Source organism: Leptopilina boulardi, unplaced genomic scaffold (genome assembly GCF_019393585.1).
Source record: "Leptopilina boulardi isolate dan_hultmark-lab unplaced genomic scaffold, ZJU_Lbou_2.1 LbouV2_58, whole genome shotgun sequence".
NCBI lineage: Eukaryota > Metazoa > Arthropoda > Insecta > Hymenoptera > Figitidae > Leptopilina > Leptopilina boulardi.
Window position 1 is genome coordinate 29,754 of NW_026138003.1, and position 22,995 is coordinate 52,748.

General features: G+C 25.4%; 2 protein-coding genes across 3 annotated transcripts; one reads left to right on the top strand and one right to left on the bottom strand.

Annotated features, from left to right (window-relative positions):
- The first annotated feature begins 20 nt into the window (after positions 1-20).
- LOC127290271 (intermembrane lipid transfer protein VPS13B) lies at positions 21-20,366 on the top strand. 2 transcript variants are annotated; one of them, XM_051318746.1, is made up of 51 exons: positions 21-309; positions 1,013-1,178; positions 1,333-1,510; positions 1,612-1,693; positions 2,118-2,293; positions 2,413-2,516; positions 2,685-2,934; positions 3,101-3,288; positions 3,491-3,700; positions 3,822-3,960; positions 4,073-4,190; positions 4,502-4,644; positions 4,746-4,918; positions 5,210-5,386; positions 5,483-5,771; positions 6,336-6,498; positions 6,641-7,031; positions 7,196-7,331; positions 7,442-7,609; positions 7,754-7,974; positions 8,119-8,335; positions 8,464-8,668; positions 8,813-8,990; positions 9,466-9,792; positions 9,895-10,098; positions 10,181-10,296; positions 10,469-10,796; positions 10,876-10,995; positions 11,118-11,234; positions 11,314-11,583; positions 11,657-12,301; positions 12,594-12,689; positions 12,805-14,080; positions 14,165-14,247; positions 14,334-14,512; positions 14,645-14,849; positions 15,258-15,422; positions 15,538-15,699; positions 15,776-15,975; positions 16,153-16,300; positions 16,423-16,573; positions 16,639-16,818; positions 16,910-17,067; positions 17,172-17,297; positions 17,446-17,983; positions 18,054-18,458; positions 18,771-18,947; positions 19,033-19,203; positions 19,341-19,534; positions 19,646-19,993; positions 20,065-20,366. In XM_051318746.1, the coding sequence occupies exons 2-51, from the start codon at positions 1,092-1,094 to the stop codon at positions 20,293-20,295; spliced, it is 11,313 nt and encodes a 3,770-aa protein (XP_051174703.1). In that variant the 5' UTR covers positions 21-309; positions 1,013-1,091; the 3' UTR covers positions 20,296-20,366. The 2 variants fall into 2 exon arrangements, with proteins under 2 accessions (XP_051174703.1, XP_051174702.1); XM_051318745.1 differs by having other exon boundaries at positions 22-309; positions 17,172-17,303.
- A 161-nt stretch (positions 20,367-20,527) lies between these two features.
- Positions 20,528-22,250, bottom strand: LOC127290276 (H/ACA ribonucleoprotein complex subunit 2-like protein). The gene is made up of 3 exons (XM_051318750.1): positions 21,972-22,250; positions 21,181-21,253; positions 20,528-20,898 (listed from the first exon to the last, which is right to left on the bottom strand). The coding sequence occupies exons 1-3, from the start codon at positions 22,126-22,128 to the stop codon at positions 20,667-20,669; spliced, it is 462 nt and encodes a 153-aa protein (XP_051174707.1). The 5' UTR covers positions 22,129-22,250; the 3' UTR covers positions 20,528-20,666.
- Positions 22,251-22,995: the final 745 nt, after the last annotated feature.

Genomic DNA, 22,995 nt, shown 5'->3' on the forward strand with positions numbered 1-22,995 from the left:
TACATGGCAGTGGCACTTCCACATAAACATAACCGCAACTTTGCAATATTACCGCAATTAAAGTATATAGTAAAAGTGCAAAAAATTTTTAATAATTTTACAATTATAATTTATCAAAAATTTTCCTTTTTTTACAGTGTACAATTTTGTCAGTCAAATGACATATGTGAATGTGTGGTGTTTTATGTATATTTAAAAAAAAAGTATTTAAAATCTTTTGTAATTAAAAATGAAATGACATTTTGTGTAATTAATTAAATTTGCACTCAATTATATTTTTTTTATATCAAAAAAGTGCACAACTAACAGGTGAATAAATTCTTTTTTTAATATAAAAAATATTCATTATTATAACCTATAATTTTTATTTTATAAGTGTAGATAATTTTTATTTTTAATTAAAAAAAATTGTTAACTATAACAAAAATATTGCTCTATTTTATCAATAATAACAAAAATTTCTAAATATTCATTCGATTTACAATCTTATTTAAATATTAAAAAAAAAATAATTCTAAATTTTTTATTTATTTTTCTTTACTACCTATTTTAGTAATTTATATAAAGTAATTAAATATTTACTTTTTAAGTAAATTACATTTTGTCTTTTATTTTACCATATTGTAATACATTTTTTTGTATTACTTTATTAATGTTTTTATCGAAAAAAAATTATGTACAGAATTATTTATTGTTTTCAGCTATATAATGAGCGAAAAGTTTTGAACGTTCATATGAACGAAATTTTTTTTGCAACTTATTTAAGTACGAATTTTATTACAAAATATTGTTCAAAATATCTAAAAAGAAGTTATTAATTTAATAATTGTTTAATTTACTGTTTTATTTTACATGGTCATCATAATTTTTAATAATTTATAGATTAAAAAAAATATTTCGTTCATATGAACGTTCAAAACTTTCGGCTAATGCTATATAGAAGTATGTAATTTATTGTTTTATATAACGAATTTGTTTTTATAAATTTATCATTATTTAATTTATTTAACAGTGATGTTCTTCCGAGTCTAAGGTTGATAAATATTAGAGAAATCTAATTTAAAGGATGTTCCAATATTTTAAAATTCACTATGTTTAAATTAGAATCGTATATAACTCCAGTAATATTGAGTTACGTGGAAAAATATGTTAAAAACTTCAAGCCAGAACAATCGCAGGTAATTATTATCATTGTTGTTGATTAGATATCATAGTTATTTTAGTATTTGCCATTAAGGTATTTATTATTATTATTATAGATGTAAATTTTTTTTTTATTATTAAAGTTTAGAACGTTAATTTTTTTTTTATTATTTACATTTATTATTTTAGGTATCCTTATGGGGTGGAGATGCATCTTTTCAGAATCTTGATTTGCGATTAGAAGTATTAGAAGAACAATTAAATCTTCCATTTAGCCTCGTCAGTGGACATATCCATGAATTATTAATTCATGTACCGTGGGTTAAAATTACATCGGAACCCATTGTTGTCACTATTAATACAATTGGTATAAAATTTTATATTTCTATTTTTTTTTTCTTACAATAATATTACAATTAATAAAAATAAATAAATATTTTGACTATTAAATAAAATGTTATATTTTAGAGTGCATTTTAAAACTTAAGGATGAGTCTCACAGCGACAATTCTTCTACATATTCTCAAAAAAGACAAAGCGAAGTTGTTCAGTAAGTAACATGTTAAAATTTCCTTATAATCAAATTAGTGTAAATCGAGGGGGAATTTACTAGTTAAAAACGTGTACACTTGACTACCGGTATTACACCTCATATTACCCTTATTACTCAGTTATTACACGTTATTACAGAGTATTACACATTATTACAGAGATATTACAGAGTTTTTTGCGTTATTACAGCACCGTAATAATGCATTATTACACGGTATTACACGGTATTACACGTTATTACACAAGTATTACAGGAAGAGTGTACACTTGACTACCTGAGTAAATTCCCCCTCGGTGTAAATATTTTTATTTTTTAATAAAAAAAAAGAAAAACCCCTAGAATAATTAAAAAAATAAGTCAATTGTTGAAAAATAAAAACTAATTAGATAAATGTTAATTTTTAATTGTACTTAAATTTTAGGGAAGAAACACCACCTGGATATATTAAAAGTATTGTAACGAAAGTTATAAATAATATAACAATAATTTGTAATAATTTAATATTAAAATACGTTGAAGAAGACATTGTTCTCAGTATTAATGTTCGATATTTGAGCATGCAAACTGTTAACAACAAATGGGAACCGGCATTTACAGGTGAATTAATTAAAAAATAATTTAATTTTTAGACAGAAGAAGATATAAACTAATTTTATTAATTTATTTTACACTCAATATTTTTTTACAAATCAACAACAAAGTTCTTTATTTTTTAGACGTCAGTAGCTATGAAGTTATGTTGCAAAAACTTATAACTATTCAGGATTTGACTCTCTGTTTGGATAAAATGGATACTTCGGGAAAAATAGAAATTTATCAAGTATGTATTTTGTTTCTGATACTTAAAATAAATAAAAAAAAAATGTATTAAAAATTAAATTTAATATATTGCAACTTGGTAAGACAATAATAAAATAAGTCAAATTTGTAGTTTATTTATTCAATCAAATTTATATATTTATTTTTATAAGTACATTTTAAATTTCAGGATCCTGTATTATATAGATGTTCAATGGTAATTCGAATGATAATGAATTATCATAGTAACACATCGAAACGAGCTTCAGTCACGAGATTAGATCTTCACTGTGAAAAAATGGAATTCAGCACAACTGAACAGCAAGTACCAATGCTATTAAGATTAACAGCTCTATTAATGGCATTGAAAACAAAACAATTTCCTGAAAAGAAAGACAAATCTTCGACTTCTGCTGATGATAAAGAAAATATTATTCAAGGTTCACAATTATTTTTTGCTTATTTGACTTTTTCAAATATATGAGAAGTAAAATTATAGAAATCGCGTTTGCAAAAAAAAATTTCAAAAATTGATTTATCAGATTTTGTTAAATTGATTTTTAAGTAAATGTAAATTTTTTGATGAAAATCATTATTCTTTTACAGAAGATTCTAATTCAGGACCTGGAACATCAACCGAAGCTGTCGGTTGGGGTGGATGGGCATGGAACACAATGTCTTCTATTTTTCCAGTTGCTTGGGATAATGAATGGTCAAATGAACAGGCAATGACTTTTGCTGGACACACAGTACATCTTGGAATTTATATAGATGATGCAACACTAACTTTCAAGGTATATATTTTTTTTCACAAAAATATAAAAATTCTAAAAAATAATTGACTCTTTGTATTATGATATCAATAATAATTTTACAATAAATAACAAAAATTTAAATAAAATTCTTTTATTTTCTTAATGTTGATATTTTTAAACGTTTATTACTGTAAAGTATTAAAAATTGCTAATGTTTTAAGATCTTTAATTGTTATACTAGGTCACAGAGAGTATCAAGGAACAATTATTTTACAAGCCACGAAAAATCAAGTACAAATCATTTCTATCTTTAAGATTCACTGGCGCTGTACTTGATGCTTTATTTCAAGGTGTATCAATGACTAATTTTCAAATGGGATTTGGAAGTATACATGTGTATCCTAGAGGTTCTTGTAGTTGTGGTCATTCCGAAGTTATTGACGGAGTCAGGGTAATTTAGATTATTAGTTAAGAATTAATAAAAAAATATATTTTTTCTTAATGATAAATTATTACTAAAACTAAAAAAAGTGAATTCTAAAATTTTCTAAAAAGTCCTAAAATTCTTTTAGCCTCCTCTGTACTTAATGGTTGGAAAATCAACCATTGATCATTTGAAAGACACACTTTTTGATGATGAAGCTGTAGAAAATAAAGGCAAAAAGAGAATTTATAAACATGGAATTGACAATCATCTTTCTGCTTATCCAGGTATCAATATAGATTCATTCTTTTTAATTAAATCTATAAAAATATTTATTTTTTAAGAAAATTAATTTTTACATTAAAAAAAAAATAATCTTCATTTAAAAATAAAAATTAGTGGAGAAAATGCTAGAGAGATGTCCAGCATTTATGATTGATTATGCTCATCACATGGAACTATCAGAAGATGTTACTCCTGAGGATTTATTAGAATTTGGATCAAATTTTGAATACAGGTTTTTTTTTGTGATTATATAAATAATCTTTAAACGAATTGAATTTTATCGACTCTATTGTCTATACTTTTACTTTATTATTATAATAAAATAATTTTTACTTTATTAAAGAATTTATTTCTAATCTTTTTAAAATACTTAATTTTGTTAAATTAAATACTTCAAATTTTTCAAGATTTTAATTTCGATTTTCTAATTAATTTAAATTACTTTCTTCTAAATATTAAATTCAGTTTAGTTACTGTAGTTCAAATTTTTTTTTTTTTTGAAAGATATATAATTATTTTTTAAATATTTTAATATTTATGCAGCAATTTCCCAGAACATAGAGTGGTGAGATTTGCCATTGGTGATTTAATGATTCGCTTGAGTTCTGGAGTATTTCATCGTGCTGATACAATAATTCAAGCAGCTTCAAAATATGATTATGCCCCATACGTTGTACCGAAGCCAGGTATAAAATTTTCTCACTTATTTATATTATGATTTCTTTTAAAAGATATATACAATTATAAAGTAGACAAATTTTTAATTAAAATTATTTTTATTATTTAGAGCCAACTATTGATGAATTACCACCAGTAACTGTAGAAGAATATGAAGCATTAAGAGAAAATATTTCCAAAATGGAAATCAAATTATTTATGATTAAAGGGGCAATTCAATTGCAATTGGCCGATCATCGAATCACGGGTTTGCAAAGACAACGAAAATACGTCGAGTCTCGAGTAAATTTTCATTAATTATAATTGGACATTTTTTGAATTTGACAAATTTTTAATATCTGAATTATCGTCTGACTTAATTTTTATTTTTTTGATAATTATTTTAATTAATTCTAGTAGTAAATGATCATTTAAAATTTAAATTTTTCATCATTATTATTTATATTTGTCCTAAATTTTATCTAATTATTTTGTTTAAATATTTCTGACAAAAATAATTTCAATTATTTTATTTTTATTTCTTATATTTGATAAATATTTTAATAAAATAGAGATTTAAAATTGATATTATAGACGGAACCATTAACGCCAGCTCTCTCAGACGATCCTTATACAACTATTGAATGGGATGAGATAAAAATTGAAGTGAAAGAGCCAATCTATCCATTTAGAGTGGCAGCGTGTGCTTCTAAACAAACTGATCTACCTCAAGATATGTTTAATCAATGTCATAGAGAAGTTAAAGGACTGGTAAAGAGCAAATTTTGTAAAATTACAATTTAATTTTCGAAAATAGAAAGAAAGAATATTTTCATAATTTTACTAATGCTTCATTTTTTTTTACAGATGCAGGGACTAAATTTTCAACTTTTTTTAAAACCCACTTGCCATACGTCAATAATAATGCCTTGTACAGTTAATTGTAATGCAACAATTTTACTTTACCGTCAATATTGGACGAGTTCAGATATAATTCATGGTTCCTATAATTTTGAAGTGGATGGAATCACAATAACTGGCACAAAATCAAAAATTATGGTTGCAAGTTCTATAATTTCATCAATTTTTCAACCAGACGATACAACAAATGCTCTTGTATGTTCATCTCTCTTTGACGACGCTTGCAATGAAAAGAGTAGGTTTTTTTTCTTCAATTTTTTTATCATAATATAGGTGACAATTCATTGAACTTGAACTGTTAAATTATTTTAAAATGAATTTAAAATAATTTTAAGTATTCTAATTATTAATATTATTTTTAATAATGAAACAAATTTTCTAGACAGAATTATGAAAAAGCAAAAGTTATGCAAAATAATTTTATCAAATAATATTTTTCCAAAAATTTAGTATAATATAAATAATAAATAAATTCAATAAAAATATAAATAATTGAATCTATAAAATAATGTAATTCTCAAAATAATTAAATTACTAGATATTTTTATTTTATAATAATTAAATTTACATAAATAACAAATAAAAAGATTTAAATTTGAAAAATAATCGAATTAAAAAAATAATTAGGTCTTAATTTGGAAAAGTTTAAAATTTTTTTCAAAACTTGGAAAAAGTATTTAATTTTATTCCCAAATTTTAATAGACACTAAATTATTTCATTTATGGTTTAAAAAAACTTTTAAAAACATATTTAAATTATTTTCTCTATTATTTTATATATTTTTTTGTTTTCTTTTAGGGCCAACCTATCTTGAACTGTGTTTAGAAAATATAAATTTTCGAAATATCAAGTCACTGGCAGTTCAGTCCACTAATGTTAATATAGGCTCTGTTAAAATTTTTGCTCACAATGAAACCGATCAAGCTTTCATTCTTTCGGGTCCAGAAATAGAAGATCAACGGTAATTATTTTACTAGTTTCTATAAATATTTCTATTTATTTTATTTAAATTATAATTTTAATAAAATTAAATTAAGATTCTAGTTTTTTTTTTAGGGGAGAAAATAAACTAAAATGTAAAAATTTTTCTTTTTTTTAAATAGAAATTTGGAGTGTAATTCTCTTTTATCGGCTGTGATACAATATTCCAAAGATTCGAAAAATCAAAGATTCCCAACTGTCATGTCATTCCATGTAGGACCAGTAAAAGGATGTCTCGATCCTTTACTGTTACAATGGCTAGAGTATCGTGTTAAATATTATAAATTAGATACTCTCTATTCAGCGAAACAAGAAACAAGGCAACAATCTTCTGAACGCTCATCAAATACTGGAAGTAAGAAACGAAAATTTCCTAGTCTACATGAAAGTGTTCATAGTTCGTCGGATAAAGAAAAGAGGAAACATGATGAATTAACGGAAAAATCGCCCACTATTTATAAAATTAATGAGACTGAAAAAAATCAACCAAGTAACGAAAGTACCAAACAAGAGGTAAAAAGTATGCTATTGTTTTTATTTTTTCTCTTTAATTTCAATTAATTTAATTAGTAATTTATTTTTTCTTTTTTTTTTACTATTCATCTTATGTGAATTAATTGTTTCATAAAATAGTAGTAGACGATAAAAAAGTAAATAAAGTGACTTTACAATTGCAGAATTTAGAGAAACCAAAATTATTGGAAAGATTAATCGATCTTTATCCTTGGTGGCATGGCCTTGTATTAAGTGGATATGTCGGACATATTACCATTTACATACCAACTAATACAATGAGTGGAATCGATGCCAATGGTATCAATTTTTTTTTTATATAACTTTCAAGTATTCAAAATTTTAAAAGTCAATTTTCCATATAATTAAAAATAAATAAAAATTTTATAATTTTTTTAAATATTGTCTAGGTATCGAAGAGGCAAAAGATCGAGCAATACGAAATAATGAAAATCTACAAGTGTTGGTGGTAAAAATGCCAATGTTAATTATTAATTCAGCCGGTGCTCAAGCTGATATTTTGAATCAATATCTCCAAGATTTGCCAATTGTTTTACCAAAATCGATATGGACATACAGTAAGAATTTTTCAATATTTAATATTAGGAAAAAAGAAAAGGAAAAAGGAATTAATTATATTATTATTCTAATTATTATTACATACCTATTATTAATTCATATTTTACCAAACAGTATCTATATAAAATTTAATCTATTAACAGAACATCAAAGTTTTCCCTGGAAATTAGAAATTTTAGATTTTCAATGTTACACTCTTAAACAAGGTGAAAGGAAAAATTTTATTAAACAAGTTTCCTTTAATGCAACAATAGCATTAACAACAAAATTTAATTCATCCGAATCAAATATTAAACTTTCATCGATGCAATTATCGATTTATATCGATACAACGCCAATTATTATTTCAGCATCAGAGGAGCAGGTAAAAAAATTTGATTATATTGAAATTTTTTTTTTTTAAATATTATATCCAATTTAATATTTAATTAAATAAATTGAATTATTTTAAAAATTATTATCCTCAACAACAATTTTTTTCTTCTCTTTATAATTCAAAAAATTATAGATAACTTTTTTAAGAGATATAATAACGAATATTTCAAAAACAATACAAAATATCATTGAAATGAAGAAAAATATTTACACTTCATCGACACTTATGAAAAATGATCAAGAATCTCTTCTTATTATGCCATCTCCTTCAAGTCCATCACAATTTGCATATCCAGAAGATACAACTACAACATCAACAATGTCTGTATCGAAAGATAATTTAAATCAAGGTAATGTGAATTTTAATGCAAAAATATTTAATATTTAATTTAAAAAAAAAAAAAAATTTACGTTTTTTTTTCTTTTACTTACTGTTATCACAATTTGTTGTATTTATATATTAACGATTTTTTTCCAGAAAAAAATGGATTAGTTTTGTCCGCGTGGGTTCAGTGGACAATAACAAAAGTTATATTTAAATTTTACACATCTCAACAACCAGATTATGCTCTTTTAAAATTAGTTTTGGAATTAGAAGACATCATAACTTCAGCAGATATACAACCTGTTTATTTTAAATTGGTTCATAAAATAACAACTGCCACTATTTTCCATTATTCAAGGTAAATGGAAATTTTTATAAATTTTATTTTAAACTCTAATTAGGAATGAAATTTTTATTTATTTATTTATTTATCATTTACGATTATTCCATTTGCGTTTGTTATTTAAATAGTCTGAAATATTAAATTATTTTTTTAAATTAGATCTTTAAATAATCGAAATTGGGATTTTGGTGAATATGTTGGTTTATTGATGTGTGGACGAGAAGATAATTTTGAAAAAGGTGAAGACACTGGATTTTTAAATTTCACTTTAACAAAAGCAAAATTGGGAAATGTTCATACTCGCTGGGGTGCCAACAAACAGTATAAGTCTCATAAGGTATTTTTTTTTTTTTTTAAACATGGAACAAATCGAATTCTTTGCAAATTATGGAGGCATTTGGATAATGAATTTATTTTACTGTAAAATACGTTTTTCTGTTTAAAAAATAAAGAAAAGCGATTTTTCTACTTGCCACTACTAGTAGAGTTTTATTTTTGTTTTTTTATACTTTTTTTAAAAAAAATATTCTATGAAAAGTGAAAAATGTTAATTTTTTCACGATTCCAAACAATCAATCTTGTGGATTTTTTTTCTTTCAAAAAAATATAATTCTTCAGAAATGAGAAAAAAAAATTCAAATAGTCCAAAGTTGTTCTTATTTTATATTTTAATAAATAGAATATGTTAGGTATGAAAACTTTTTAAAATACATGTTTCTTTATTTTCCAAGTAGAAACCATCGAACTGCCTGCATGATTTAGTAATTTTATTATTATTAATTATGATTCTAATTTTCGTTTTCATTTATCAGAAAGACTTTCGAGCTGAAGAAATGAAGCTTTCAGGTAGTTATATAACAGAAGTGGACGTAAAGATTCAAATGTTGGATCTTATTTTACCGCCTAGTGTAATGGGAAAATTTGTACAATTAGTTAAACCATTTTTAAATTTTCATGATAATGTCACATTGAATTCAAGTTTACAAGAAAACACTATCATTCCACCTTTAATTGGTATCACAAAATTAAGAAATGAGACACTTCCACTTGTTTATTTGGATTTTAAAGGAATTCGTCTAATGCTACCAGTTTCAACGACAATTGTGCAAGGATTACAGCACGATCTTTTAATGTTTCAGGTTTAAAATAAAATTTATTATTATTAAATACTGATTGAAATTTTCCATATATAAAATAGAAAAAAAAGTAATAATAATAATAATAATAATTTTTTTTAACAGTTAGATGGTATTAAAATTTCGCCTCGGGCAGAAAATCCTATTTGTAGAATTCCATTGCGAATGGATGTTTATCAACTTGCGGCGCAAGCAAATATTTTAAATATTCCAGGTTCTGCTGTTGAGGATAGACAATATCAAATTAATGTTAATGGAATTTCCACTTATACAACTACTTGGAAAAATTATCAACAAAGTATAACGAAGGTGAAAATTTTTATTTACAAAAATTTGAATTCTATTTTTAAATTAATTAATAATTAATAATAAATAATAATATTTTTCTCAGAGAATGTCTCAATCTTATCTTTACACAATGCATGAAAATCCAGCTGTTGAATGGAATAAATTAGGAAATGGAAGCAGTTTAGAACTTCATTTTTCTACTTTTCCCATAATAACAAGGTAAATTTTACAAAAATTTATGATTAAAAAATTTTTTTTTAGATTTTATTTTTTAAATTTTAATTTCGTAAACTTTACTTAAACTTTATAGAAATTATAATTATTACTCAAGATTATTATTATTATAGTTATTATTATTATTAATAGTATATTAATTTTTAATTTTTCGAAGATTTGACCTGTGTATTATAATTGCACCAACTATTATATTTGAACCGAAAATAATTGTATGTGGAAGCGCTGTCGAAATAAATTGTCTCACTGACATTGATGTGACAATGAATTTACATCAAATACGTCTTTTATCTGCTCTTCATGCTGAATTTAATAATTTATTTTCTAATCTCTGCAAACCAACTGTTTCTCATGTTTCTGTTGAAATTGCAAAGTCTTGTTCAATAAATACTAAATCTTCACCTCGCAAAATTAATGAAGCAAATGAATCAGAAGTTGATTTGTCATTTGATTTTGAAACTGCCAGCATGAATTCAACAAGTATTGTAAGTATCTTAAATAATGGAAGAACAAAATTAATAATTAACACAAATAACTTTGTAATATTTTCCAATATTTATTTAGGGAAAACCTCTTGTACAAGGAGTCGTTACGCTTCCTCCTTTTGAATTTTTAGTAAACTGTGGAAAAATCACATTTATATTTTATGAATTACAAAAGACAATTGATAATCTCTATTCATCTGTGAGTATTTAATTTTAATTTAACTAAATATTATTTTTTTTGTATGTTTAACAAAAATGTACTTTTATAGAAAAAACTAATTTGCACTCAATTTTTTTTTTTTCCAATGAATATTATTTCAGGAGGATGAAGATAATTTTGAAGACGATAACAGTCAATATAAGCAGCTTTTATTTTATTTTATGATTGATCAACCAAATTTGTACATCTCTCAACAGCATTTAACCCAAAAGATTCAGGTAGAGAAAAATTTATTTTACTATCTTTCGAAAAGTTTAAAAAATATAATTTCATTTTTATATTAAAATCATTACTCAGTTTTCCTGTTTCGATATGGCAATTTCATTGGGAAATGAAGAGCGTCGAGATTATACTTCAATGCCAACAAGTGAAGATTTTAAAGTATTTATAATTCAAGTAAAAAGTGGAGAACGTCATCCAGATACTGGAATTCCACCTTCCTTTATTACAATAAAATGTGAAACATTACCAGGAAAAAGTCCACAATTCTTTCTCGATATGAGTCGTCCAACTAAAATATATTTTTCTCTTGAGAGACAAAAAAAAGTTAATTCCATCATTGACAAGGTATAAAATTAGTAAAATTAATGATCAAATATTAATTTTTATCAATTTATTAATAATAAAAATAATTTTTTAGGTAAAAGAGTGTTTCGTAGAAGATCAAAGTATCATAAAATTATCCACCAAGTCTTCCAGCGATTTGAGTAATATTCCCCAGGAATCATCACCTCGTTCCATTAAATATACAATACCTGATTTTAATCTTATTACAAAACAAATTGTATTTTCATTCACATCTGAATCAGGAGCGGAAATAATAATTAGTTTAGCTTCATTGGCTGGAAGCGTATTAAATGTTATAAGACCCGAAAGAATCTATGGAAATGTGACATTAGATTCATTTGTAATATCGGGCTCGTTTCGTGATAATATGAAAGTTATTTTAAATCCATGGTGCTGTAATGTGACAATATGTTTACTATGGGAATCATGGCAAGATGCAAATTCATTTCCTCAAATTCAAATACAAGCCGACAGCGATAGTATTCATTTGAATTGTGGTCCACAACATTTACAAATAATTAAAACTGTTTTACTTGATTTACAAGAATTTTTCAATCGAAACACTTGTCAATCATCAGATTATAAAGCTCAACAGAAAAATTCATCATCATCATCATCGTCGTCGACAATTACTGAACAACATTATAAAGATGATTTAAAATCGGGTGTCTTTCAATTTGTGGATGGTACCGCCGATGATCTTCCATTGCCTTATCAGGTAAACTTTTATTATATTATTATATATTAGTATGTCCAAACTTTAAAAATTGGAATTGGAATTACAAAAAATGTACTGTTTTCCATTAAATTTGGTGTTGGCTCTTTTTTGAATTTATTCGTCATTTGTAGTCTTAATTTAGAAATTATGTTTAAAAAATTTACAAATTGTAATGTAGACGCCCTGATTTATAAATTAAAATATATTAATTATCATAATAATATCACATTAATTAAATAATGAAATATTTTATTTCTGTGTATTTTGAATATGTTGAAATTTTTTTTTTTAGGTTGTATTTTTTACATTCCCTCAACAAGCAATGGCTTGGAGATATCCACATCCTCGAGCTCTAACAAGAATACATGTTTCTCCTGTTCCATTTGAGGTGAATATTTCTAATTCTTTATTATTAAATTATTATTTGATATAATAATTTAAACAAAAATATGTTTAAATTTTGAAAAAAAAAATTATTATAATCTTTAAATTTGAATATTCAGGCGTGGAGTGAGGATGACACCGAAGATCGAATTCACTGTGTTATTGAATATTGGAGTGAGAGCCAAAGTGTTTATAAAAAATATGTAGAATTCTATTTATCCGAGACGGACAGCTATCGTTTAGATTTACCTGATAAAACGCCAGCACGTGCAGTTGCAAGTGTTTGGAGAATTGTTTTGGGATCATCGAATTCATCATCAATTTCAAAAACTCTTGTTCCAACTCGTGCATTAATTGCCTGTTTACGAATTGATTCTTATTTTAATTCCCTCATCATTCCAAATATACAGGCAGCATTGAATGTTAGTTCAATTAATTTAGCCCTCTATAATTATATTTCACCAAATGCTTACGATAAACTTCCACCGCCTCTCACTGAATATACACTAAATGGTATGATTCCTGAAATGCAATGTTTCATGTGTGTTGAGCACAAGGAAGCTGTTTTTATTTTCAATAAATGGCACGATGATTCGGCACTTATTGATGTCAGTGGAATAATTCGTGTTCATATTTTGGATTATGGCCTATTAATACTTCAAGAGGTCATTGACAATATGTATGAAAAATTACAAATATCAATTAGTGAGAAAATTGACATTTCAATGACATGCAATCCATTTTCATTGAAATTAAGTCCAGCGCTAAGTCACACATTGGCAGTGTCTGCAAATTTATGGTCAATTGCTCTTGATGATGAAAATAAATTGGCAATTATTATCACACGTTTTATAATTGCAAACGATTGTAATATTTCAATTCGTTTTGGACAAAATGACACTGACGATAATATTTTATTGAAAAGTAGAGAATGTTATTTTTATTCATGGCGACATGCAAATAATCAATCATTAAGAATATCATTGGAGGATAATAATAATTGGATTTGGAGTAAATCATTTGCTGTCAATAGAGATGGTGTGCAAAATGTTGATTTTGGAAATTCATCGGATATTTTAATTTCCATTAGTGTTACATCAATATCAGCTACACAAAAATTGGTTACATTCGCGGGACAATTTATCATTACAAATCAATTGACAGATTGTTTTCAAATGAAATTAGTTAAATATGAATTGCAATCAAAGGAAAAATCAGGAACATTTCAGGATTTATATTTTGTACCGGGAAAAAGTCAACCCTCATCAATTGTCTTGGGCGATAATTCAAATATGACAATGCGTTTAAGATTTTCGAGTATTCCAAATCTTTCATGGACTGGTGATATTCCATTGCAACCAAATACCAAATGGGGTCAACCTTGGTTGGTTAAAGGTTAATAGAAAAATTTTAAATTCTAATGATTAAAAATTATTATTCGATTTTTTACTGAAAAATGAATTTAATTGTTTTTTGTAGTGCCTTTACAAGAAAGAGGTCAATTTATCAGTATTTGGGTACGAATAGTAAAAGAAGAAGACAAGGGAAAATCTAAAATTCTCGTGAGTATTCAAAATTCTTTTTTCTTTTTTTTTTTTTTTTTACTTCATTATAGATTTCCTTATAACTAATAATTTATTTCACACAGGCTGTGTTGAGTCCTTTGTACATGATTCGATCATTTTTACCAGTTCCTGCTAAGGTTCAAATTGAAACTCCTTCTTTAAAAGGATTAATTCACACGACTGTCAAAGGTCGAGGAGAAAAACAACAATTATATTGTCCTGGTACTTTCGAACATTTTCATCAACTCACTTTTCAATTAGAGTAAGTGTCGTACAAAATTTTATTTGAATTTCTCCTCCCCTCCTCTTTTGTGATACATTAAAAACATTCGTAATATTTTAATTTAAATATAATATATGGAAAAAATGTTTTTGTTTTTTTTTTTTTTTGCAGAAGTGGAGTTTCAGCATCGAATCCATATGTTCCATTGTCCTACAGTTCTGTGGATCAAAGAATATTTTTTAAGAGACCTGAGAAAGAAAATATACAAGAAATTTTAAAAGCATTAGAATCATCGAAAAATGAATTGCAATGGCCTTTTCAAAATGATGAAATTTTTGAATGGATCGCTGCTGAACAACCTCAGACGCACGTTCAAGTAAAAATTTTATCCTATTACAAGTATATTTAAATATTTTTTTGTTAACCGATCAATTTGAAAATTTTTTCACTTTTCTATCTAATTTTTAACGATTTTTATAAGATTTTGATTAAAAAAAAATGAATTTTTCATTTTTTACATGATATTTTTTTGAAAAGTATAAAAAAAGAAAAATAATTAACTTGAAGAGTAACTGAAAATTTTGAAAATTGTGAAAATTACTTACGAGATTTGAAACAAAAAATTCACAAACAAAACAAAAATGCAAAAAAAAAGTGTTATAAAATTTTTAAAAAATACATGTGCCTTTATTTTGTTTAAATTTTATTTTCGAATTTAATATTTTCAAAGTTTATAAATTATGAATATTTTATGTAAATATGCTTGTATTTTGTGTAATTTCAGGTAAAATATCAAGATGCTGGATTAGTCTCAAGTACATTGCTTTTGGAATTGCAACCTTGGTGTTTCATTTTAAATTCATCCGGTTGCCATATTTCCCTAGTGGCTGAGGACGTTGAACTTTGTTCTTTACCACATTTTGGAATTGTTGCTCCTCCTAAATTAGAGGTGAAAAATTAATTTTACAGAATAATTTTTTAAAAGTTTTAATAAAACTAATTTATAATTTCATTTTATTCTAAATCAACAAAAAAATAATTCAATTTAAATCTTTACCACTTAGGGTACATTTAATTTGGGTGTTGGAATTGGAGATACATATTATACATCTTCCGCTCTTCAACTATCTCGACCTGATTGGAGTCAAAGTTTTTATATGCCCAAAATTGGCGGATTAATTCCGCTCGAAGGAAATATGAAAACTTACATTGATTGTGGTTCAAGTGTAAGAAATTTTTGAAATTTAAAGAATTTTTAAAAAATAAATTTTAAATTTATTTTTAAAAAATTCATATTTTTAGGTTTGCATTTTAAATATCAAAAGTTCCATGCTTGAAGATATGCGTTTTGTACGAATTTGTAGCAGTTATGTCATTGGAAATATGACGAGTCAAGAATTATGTGTAGCTACTTTGGCTGTTTCTGAAGATTTAACTAATTTTCAATTGCCATATGATCTCACACCTTATAGTATAAATATTTTACCAACGGAAGATCAAAAGTAAGTGTATTAAAAAAATAATTTTTTTTTTTAATTTATTTAATTTTTAAAAATCAGACTTTTTTTTATTAAAATAATAGATTATTATATGTAATAAATAATATAATTAATATTATAATAGAAATATATGGATTAACTTTTATAATACTTTCTTAAGAATTAATTTTTATTTAATAGGCAAGCGATGCCAATAACACAGTGGCATTTAATTGATTCATCAAATTTCGATTCAGTTGTTTTGTACGTATCATTTAGTTTGGGCCATCAATGGTCTTGTCCCGTAAGAGTTGATCAAAATATCAATCGAAAAACTGTTGCTGTTCCGGTAAGAAATTTTAATATGTTAATATTTTTTGTTTCCCATTATTTTGTTTAGCGTAGGATTTAATAATAAAATTATTATTAATAAAGTAATTAAAAAATTAATAATAACGTTTTTTTTTAAAGAATGATTATTCAACTGTACCAGTTGTTGTCACAACACAAGAAGATAAAGGAACAATGTACATTTTAATTCATCCAGATGAACATCCTCAATTGATGATCGATAATGCTTGCTTTTTTAAAATTTTCATCGGCGAAGCAAATGAAACTGCAGGTAAGAGTAATAATTGAAGCTTAATTTATTTTTCGTAATTTTATTTCCGTTTATTTTTCTTGTAGACGGAATTGTGCAAGACACTCAACATTTTTCTTGGATGTGTAAAATTGAAAGTGGAAGTTTGTGTCATTATACAGTACCGACAATTGCTAATAGAATGCCAGATTCTTCACCCACAAATGTCAGTTCAATTTTATTGTTTTCAACACCTCCCACTGAGGATGATGATTTCAGTGAAAAAGGTATTTCAGAAATTTTTTTTTATCTATCAGGATTTCTATTTAGCTGGAAATTAATATTTTTTAAAACCTTATTAAAAAATAAAAATTCTAGATAATAAATCTTTAAGATGGTCTCGTGGTATAAGTTTGTCTCCGTCAATTAATGAAACATCGGAGCAATTTGTTCGACTTCCTTATTATGGAGATGTCAAAGTAATCATGCAAACTCGATGTTATACAACCTATTTACATATTGGTCCTATTTCACAAGTGAGAATAATTTTTCTAATTTTTTTTTTTATTTAAATTATATTCTATAATTAAAATCAAATAGAAAAAATATGTTGAACATTTGTTTTTAATTTACATCACAGGTGGAAGTATCAGCGCGAGATATTCGAAGTAAATTGTGTAAGACAACTAATTATAAATTGCAAGAAACTGAAGTAATTTATAACCGTACGCTATCGATACGAGAAGAAGAAAAGGACTTGGAAAATGTACAAGTAAATATTTTATAATGTTAATGAAAATTTTAATATGTAATTATGATGAATTTTGTTTTGAGAAAATATTTTTTCTCTTAAAAGTTTTAATTAAATTTTAATTGCAAAATTGAAATAACAAATAGCAAAATTTATTTTATAGAATTCAGAAAGTTCCACTTCAGTGACAAGTTTCTTCTCAGCTGAAGACGATAATTTGTGCACAGGTTTATCATTGAAGAATACAAAAGAATTAAGTGTTAATTTAAAATCAAATGTAAAATCACGTCCAAATTATGATACTTTAAAAACTCTTGAAAGGCCAAATGAAATTAACAAACCAAATGGTTTTGCAATAATTCATTTTCAAGGAATTACCATAATTGTGATGCACGATATTAATGAAAATGGACAAAGAACTGAAGTCGCGAGTTTATCAATGAACGATACAATTCTTTCAATTGATTCAAGACAAAATCTCATGGATATGAATATTTATATTGGCGATTTACAATTTGACAATCAAATGTTTGAGCAGGGTGGTTATGATTTTCCAGTGGTATTAATAAGCCAAAAAACACCCATTAAAAAGGAGAAAATTTTTTACTTCAGCAATTGTTTAAAGAGCAATTTACAACATATTACTCAGGGTTCTTTAGTGACAATTATTTTAAATTTTGAATTCGATGGAGGAAAAAGAGGTAATAATTTATTAAAAAAGAAAAATTATTTTTGAGAATTTTTTTTTCTAATTAGTTTAAAATTTTACAGCTTGTAAAGAATTTCGTGCAAAATTAGCGCCAATTAGTGCATACATCGAAGACACTTATGTTAGTCAATTATTGGATTATGCGGCAGCATTAATGCCACCTTGTTTTATTAATTTAGATGGGGGAAAAAAAATTCAAGAATTAACTGGAGCATCAAATGTGTACATACCAGATTATATAATGATTGATGCAAAAATTTTAAGTTCACCATTAAGATTACAAATTTTTACTATTGAACCATTATCAATTTTATTAAGTGTACATACTTCGGTGCATCTTTATGTTGCACTAGATCATTCGCCATTGTATTTTAATGTATTTGAAAAGAAGAATTTCTTGACAACACCTTACAGATTGGGAAATGCACTTACCATGCATTATTTATCTGGAGCCATATTTGGAGCAGGTATAAAAGAAAAATATTATTTTATTTCATTTAATTATAGATTTGATCAATTTTCTTTTCTTTTTATAAAAAATTATTTTTACAAAGAAAAATAAGCAAAAGAATATTTTGTATTTAAACTGTCGTAATTTTGCAATTTTCAAAAAATATATCATTAAAAGTGAAGAATTTTAATAAAATATAACAATAATCTCAAAAAAGACATTTGAAAATTTCTGAAATTTTGAATTTGCAAAAAATTGACAATAAAACTTTTGTCAAAATCTTAAAAAATAAAAAACGTAAAAAATGTAATAAATATTGTTTTTTTAGGATGGGTTGTTGGCTCTTTGGAAATTTTAGGATCTCCAGGTGGATTAGCACAAGCATTGGGTTCTGGTCTTAAAGATTTTATTGCATTGCCTTTCCAAGGATTATTACAAGGACCTTGGGGTTTTATTGTTGGCATAACACATGGATCTGCTAGTCTTATGAGGCATATTACAGCAGGTAAAGTTTTTATTTTATTTAAAAAATATATTCAAACGATTATAATAATTTTAAAAATGATTTTTTTTGTTTCTTTTTTTCTCAGGTACGGTAAATTCGGTCACTAAATTAGCATCGAGTGTCGCTCGTAATTTGGATCGATTGACACTAGATGAAGAACATCTTCAACGACAAGAGGAAGCAAGAAGAGTGAGACCACAGGGAATGGCTCAAGGACTTTATCAGGGTCTCACTGGATTTGGAATGAGTCTTCTTGGTATGAAAAAAAAAACTAGCCAAATAAATTAATTCTGCTTCCATTATATTTCTTAAATAGAAAAAATCGGAACAAAAATTTCTTAACTTTTTTGCTGTTGTTAGAATCAAAAAGGGATTATTATTTTTAAATTACAGCCGCTGTTGCGGGTTTGGCACATCATCCACTTCAACAAGTTTGGTCTGGAGAATCGACAACAATGGGTCTTGTTACCGGTGTGGGTTTAGGACTCGTTGGAGTAGTTACTAAACCTTTAAGTGGAGCTGCTGAATTAGTTGCTCGAACCGGACAAGGTCTTTTACAAGGTGCAGGATGGAATTCTTTGCCATCGGTAAATATAATTTTAAATCTAGAAATATCAATAATTAATAAAGATAAATTATTACATTTGTAATATTAATTAATTTAATAACTAATAATTAAAGTGAATGTCACTTTTCAGCCTCGACAGAGACCAATTGTGCAATATTCTACGCCTGGTTGTAATGCTGCTTCATTGCGATATGTTTGGCGATTAATGCCACTTTTGGCAAAAAGTGGAGACAGCATTTTACATGTGGCGAGTGCTGATCATGTTGTTCATCAGGGCAGTAATCGTGCTGTGATATTGGTCCTCACAAGACAAGCACTATTACTAGTAAATGTCGACGAAGATAGTGTAGAAAAAATATTCTCCCTAAAAGAATTAATTGGTGCTGATCATCCATCTGATTCGACGATGTTACGTTTATTTTGCCCATCACCTGTTACTCATCCAACGAGAAATATTTCTCCAATGGAACATACTGAGGTATGTGATAAAATAAAAAAATTAATTTTATCTTCAAATTTAATTAATATTATAAATTAATTATCGTATAGATGAATCAAGAAATGAGAGCAAGAGTTGCCGAATTTTTGCGAACGAGCAGTACGGGTATCGCTAGTTTATCAACAAATAGCGATTCACAATCAGATACGCACAAAACAATATTACCGCCACCAGAAAGTAGCCTAACGTTTTATGTTAGTCCTGATTCGCGCAATTATTTGCTAACAGTATTCAATGTTGCAAAAAAACAAAACCAAGGCAGTGGCTTTAATGTTTTGTAAAATGTTAAATTATATACATATATATATATTTATGGAATGATATAAATTATATTTGATAAAATTTTTAAAAACCAGTCTATGAACAATAATACCCTTCCTCACTAAATCCTTTATATTTGTAATTAAAATTAATTTTTTTACCTATACAAAAAATTTTAAGTTAATAAATCAAAATTGATAAACAAAAAAAAAGATAATGTTGAAAATATAGGAATTATAAGAAATAAGACAATTTTTTTTTATATGAAAAATTGAAAGAAATTTAATTAGAAAATTTTTTGTAATTTATATAAAATGTAGTTATTTTGTACATTAAAAATAAATGTAAATTTTATGTATATTAACAAAATGTAAATATATTCTTATATAAACTAAAGTGGTGTAGAAAGTGTTACCATAGCACTTTTGATTTCGTCATAAAGTTCTTTATATTCTGGATGTTCCTTAATAAGAACCATTAGACTACCACGTTTAACTCCCATTGCTGATCCAATGTCAGTTCTCGAAGGTGTATAACAATATGGAATATTTTTATCCTCACAAACCACTGGTAAATGACACATTATTTCTACTGGATAAACATCGCCTGCGAATATCACTATCCTAAAAAAATATTCAATAATCACAAATTAAGCATAAATAAATATCTAATCTTTTTAACTACTAATAATAAAAATCTATCATATTTTTGCATAAATTTTTATTAATTTAAAACTTTTACTTCTAAAAATTGAAAAAGAAAAAAAAACAGGAAAATTTTTAGAAAGATGAGGAGAAATTAAATTGCGAATTTTAGAAATTCCTAAAAAAATGAGAATTTAAAGGAAAAATGTCTGCCTAATTTCAGGTTTTTTCCCTAATAAAATTAGTAATAAAATTATTTACCCTGTCTCTCCTTTTCGAATGCATTTCTGTACATCTTTTAGTCCATTTCGAACAAAAGTTTTATGCTTTGATGCTAGAAACAAACAAAAGTAAAATAAAAACATAATTTTACTTTACAAAATTAAAGTTATACACTTTTTAAGCAATATTAAAATGAACTGATACATATGTAAAAAAAAACACAACATAAATGTTGTTAAATGGTAAATTTTAATGAGCCAAAAGTTTTGAACGTTTAAATGAACGAAATTTTTTTTGCATCTTCTTTAAGTACAAATTTTATTACAAAATATTGTTTTCAATATCTAAAAAGAAGTTATTAATTTAATATTTGTTTAATTTATTGTTTTATTTTACATTGCCATATTATAATTTTTAATAATTTATAGATTGAAAAATTTTTTTTGTTCATTTGAACATTCAGAACTTTTGGTTGATAAATTTTATTAAATCACTGTAAAATATATTTATCGTTTTAATTGGACAAAAAAAAAGTATTTTAAAATCAATGCATTTTTGTTTAAAAGCAAATTTGTCAAGAAAACTTGTTAATTTCGATTTAATGAAAATGTAATTGTTGATATATATTTAATAAACAAAATGCAACAAAGATATCATAAATTATATTAAAAATACTCATAATATTATGTATAAATGTTTCAAACATACTTTTAAGGTTATGTAGCGGTATTTACCAAATTTTATAGTAAAAAAAAAATTTTAATTCAATATTAAAATCACATTCTTTAAATAAAACACTAAGGTCTTTAAAAATTACTGTTAATCAATACCTTTTTTAATACATTTGTAGATTTTTTTTGATAATTTTTTTGGAGCCATGGGTTGAGAGATGGCATTAACAAATTCAAGTTTATCCTCGTAACTCATTTCTTTCACGTCTGTTGTATCCATATCTTCAACTTCTTTGGCTGACTGATCTAACTCCATTTTTTATATTTAAAAAAAATATGTATTTTTTAAGAACAAACTGTTTATAAATAATGTAAAAAGAAACAACAATGCTTTGTTCACGTGGTTCACGTGCAAATAGCAGACAACAGAAATGAACACAGGAAGTTATCAATGTATTTTTAAAATCTGTCAAAAGGTGGCGTATCTCATTTGAGTATTTCCGATCTATCAACGCGCTAAATTTTAATATTTTATTATTAAAAAAAAATATTTTTTTAAATAGAATATTATAATTATTATATAAAGTGACATTTATAACATACTAATATCCATAATATTCGAATTTTCAAAATAGCATAAAAAATTCAAGTGTTGCTACGGTCTAAATTTACAAAATTTTGACCATCTTTCACTTTTTCCCTTTTTCTATGTCTTTTCTAATTACATAGAAGAAATGTTAAAAGTGTATCTAATGTAAAAGTATTTCAATCTATCCTGTATAATATTTCAGAATTATTGTGTTTTTCTTAAGAATCGTAAATTTAGGCATTTATGAAGTTTGTAAACTATTGGAAAATTTATAAAAGTGTTGGTCAAAAATGTGAAAAATTATCTGCAAGTAAACATAACCTATAAAATGCATAAACATTGCGGCTGCATTTTCAGTGACAATACATTGAACAATAATATCTTTTGGGATAGTTTTCTTGAAAAAAAAAACAGTCTTCTATGGTATTTCGTAAGTATTATTTGTTTATATAAATATATATTTTTGTGGGGGGACAATTTGGAGTGGTATTAAATGTGTGTTTGAATTTCTTCACGTTTAAATGAACGAAAAATTTGTTCACTACTTTTCAAGTTCAAATTTCATTATAAAATAATTGCTTTTTTATTGTCCGT

Bases quoted from the DNA above. Each gene is read 5' to 3' on its own strand.
- LOC127290271 (XM_051318745.1), top strand. From the start codon at position 1,092: ATGTTTAAATTAGAATCGTATATAACTCCAGTAATATTGAGTTACGTG. The intron at 7,332-7,441 runs GTATCAATTTTT...AATATTGTCTAG, and splicing joins GAGTGGAATCGATGCCAATG to GTATCGAAGAGGCAAAAGAT. The intron at 19,204-19,340 runs GTATGAAAAAAA...TTTAAATTACAG, and splicing joins ATTTGGAATGAGTCTTCTTG to CCGCTGTTGCGGGTTTGGCA.
- LOC127290276 (XM_051318750.1), bottom strand. From the start codon at position 22,128: ATGGAGTTAGATCAGTCAGCCAAAGAAGTTGAAGATATGGATACAACA. The intron at 21,254-21,971 runs GTATTGATTAAC...GTTTGTTTCTAG, and splicing joins CTACAAATGTATTAAAAAAG to CATCAAAGCATAAAACTTTT. The intron at 20,899-21,180 runs GTAAATAATTTT...ATATTTTTTTAG, and splicing joins ATTCGAAAAGGAGAGACAGG to GATAGTGATATTCGCAGGCG.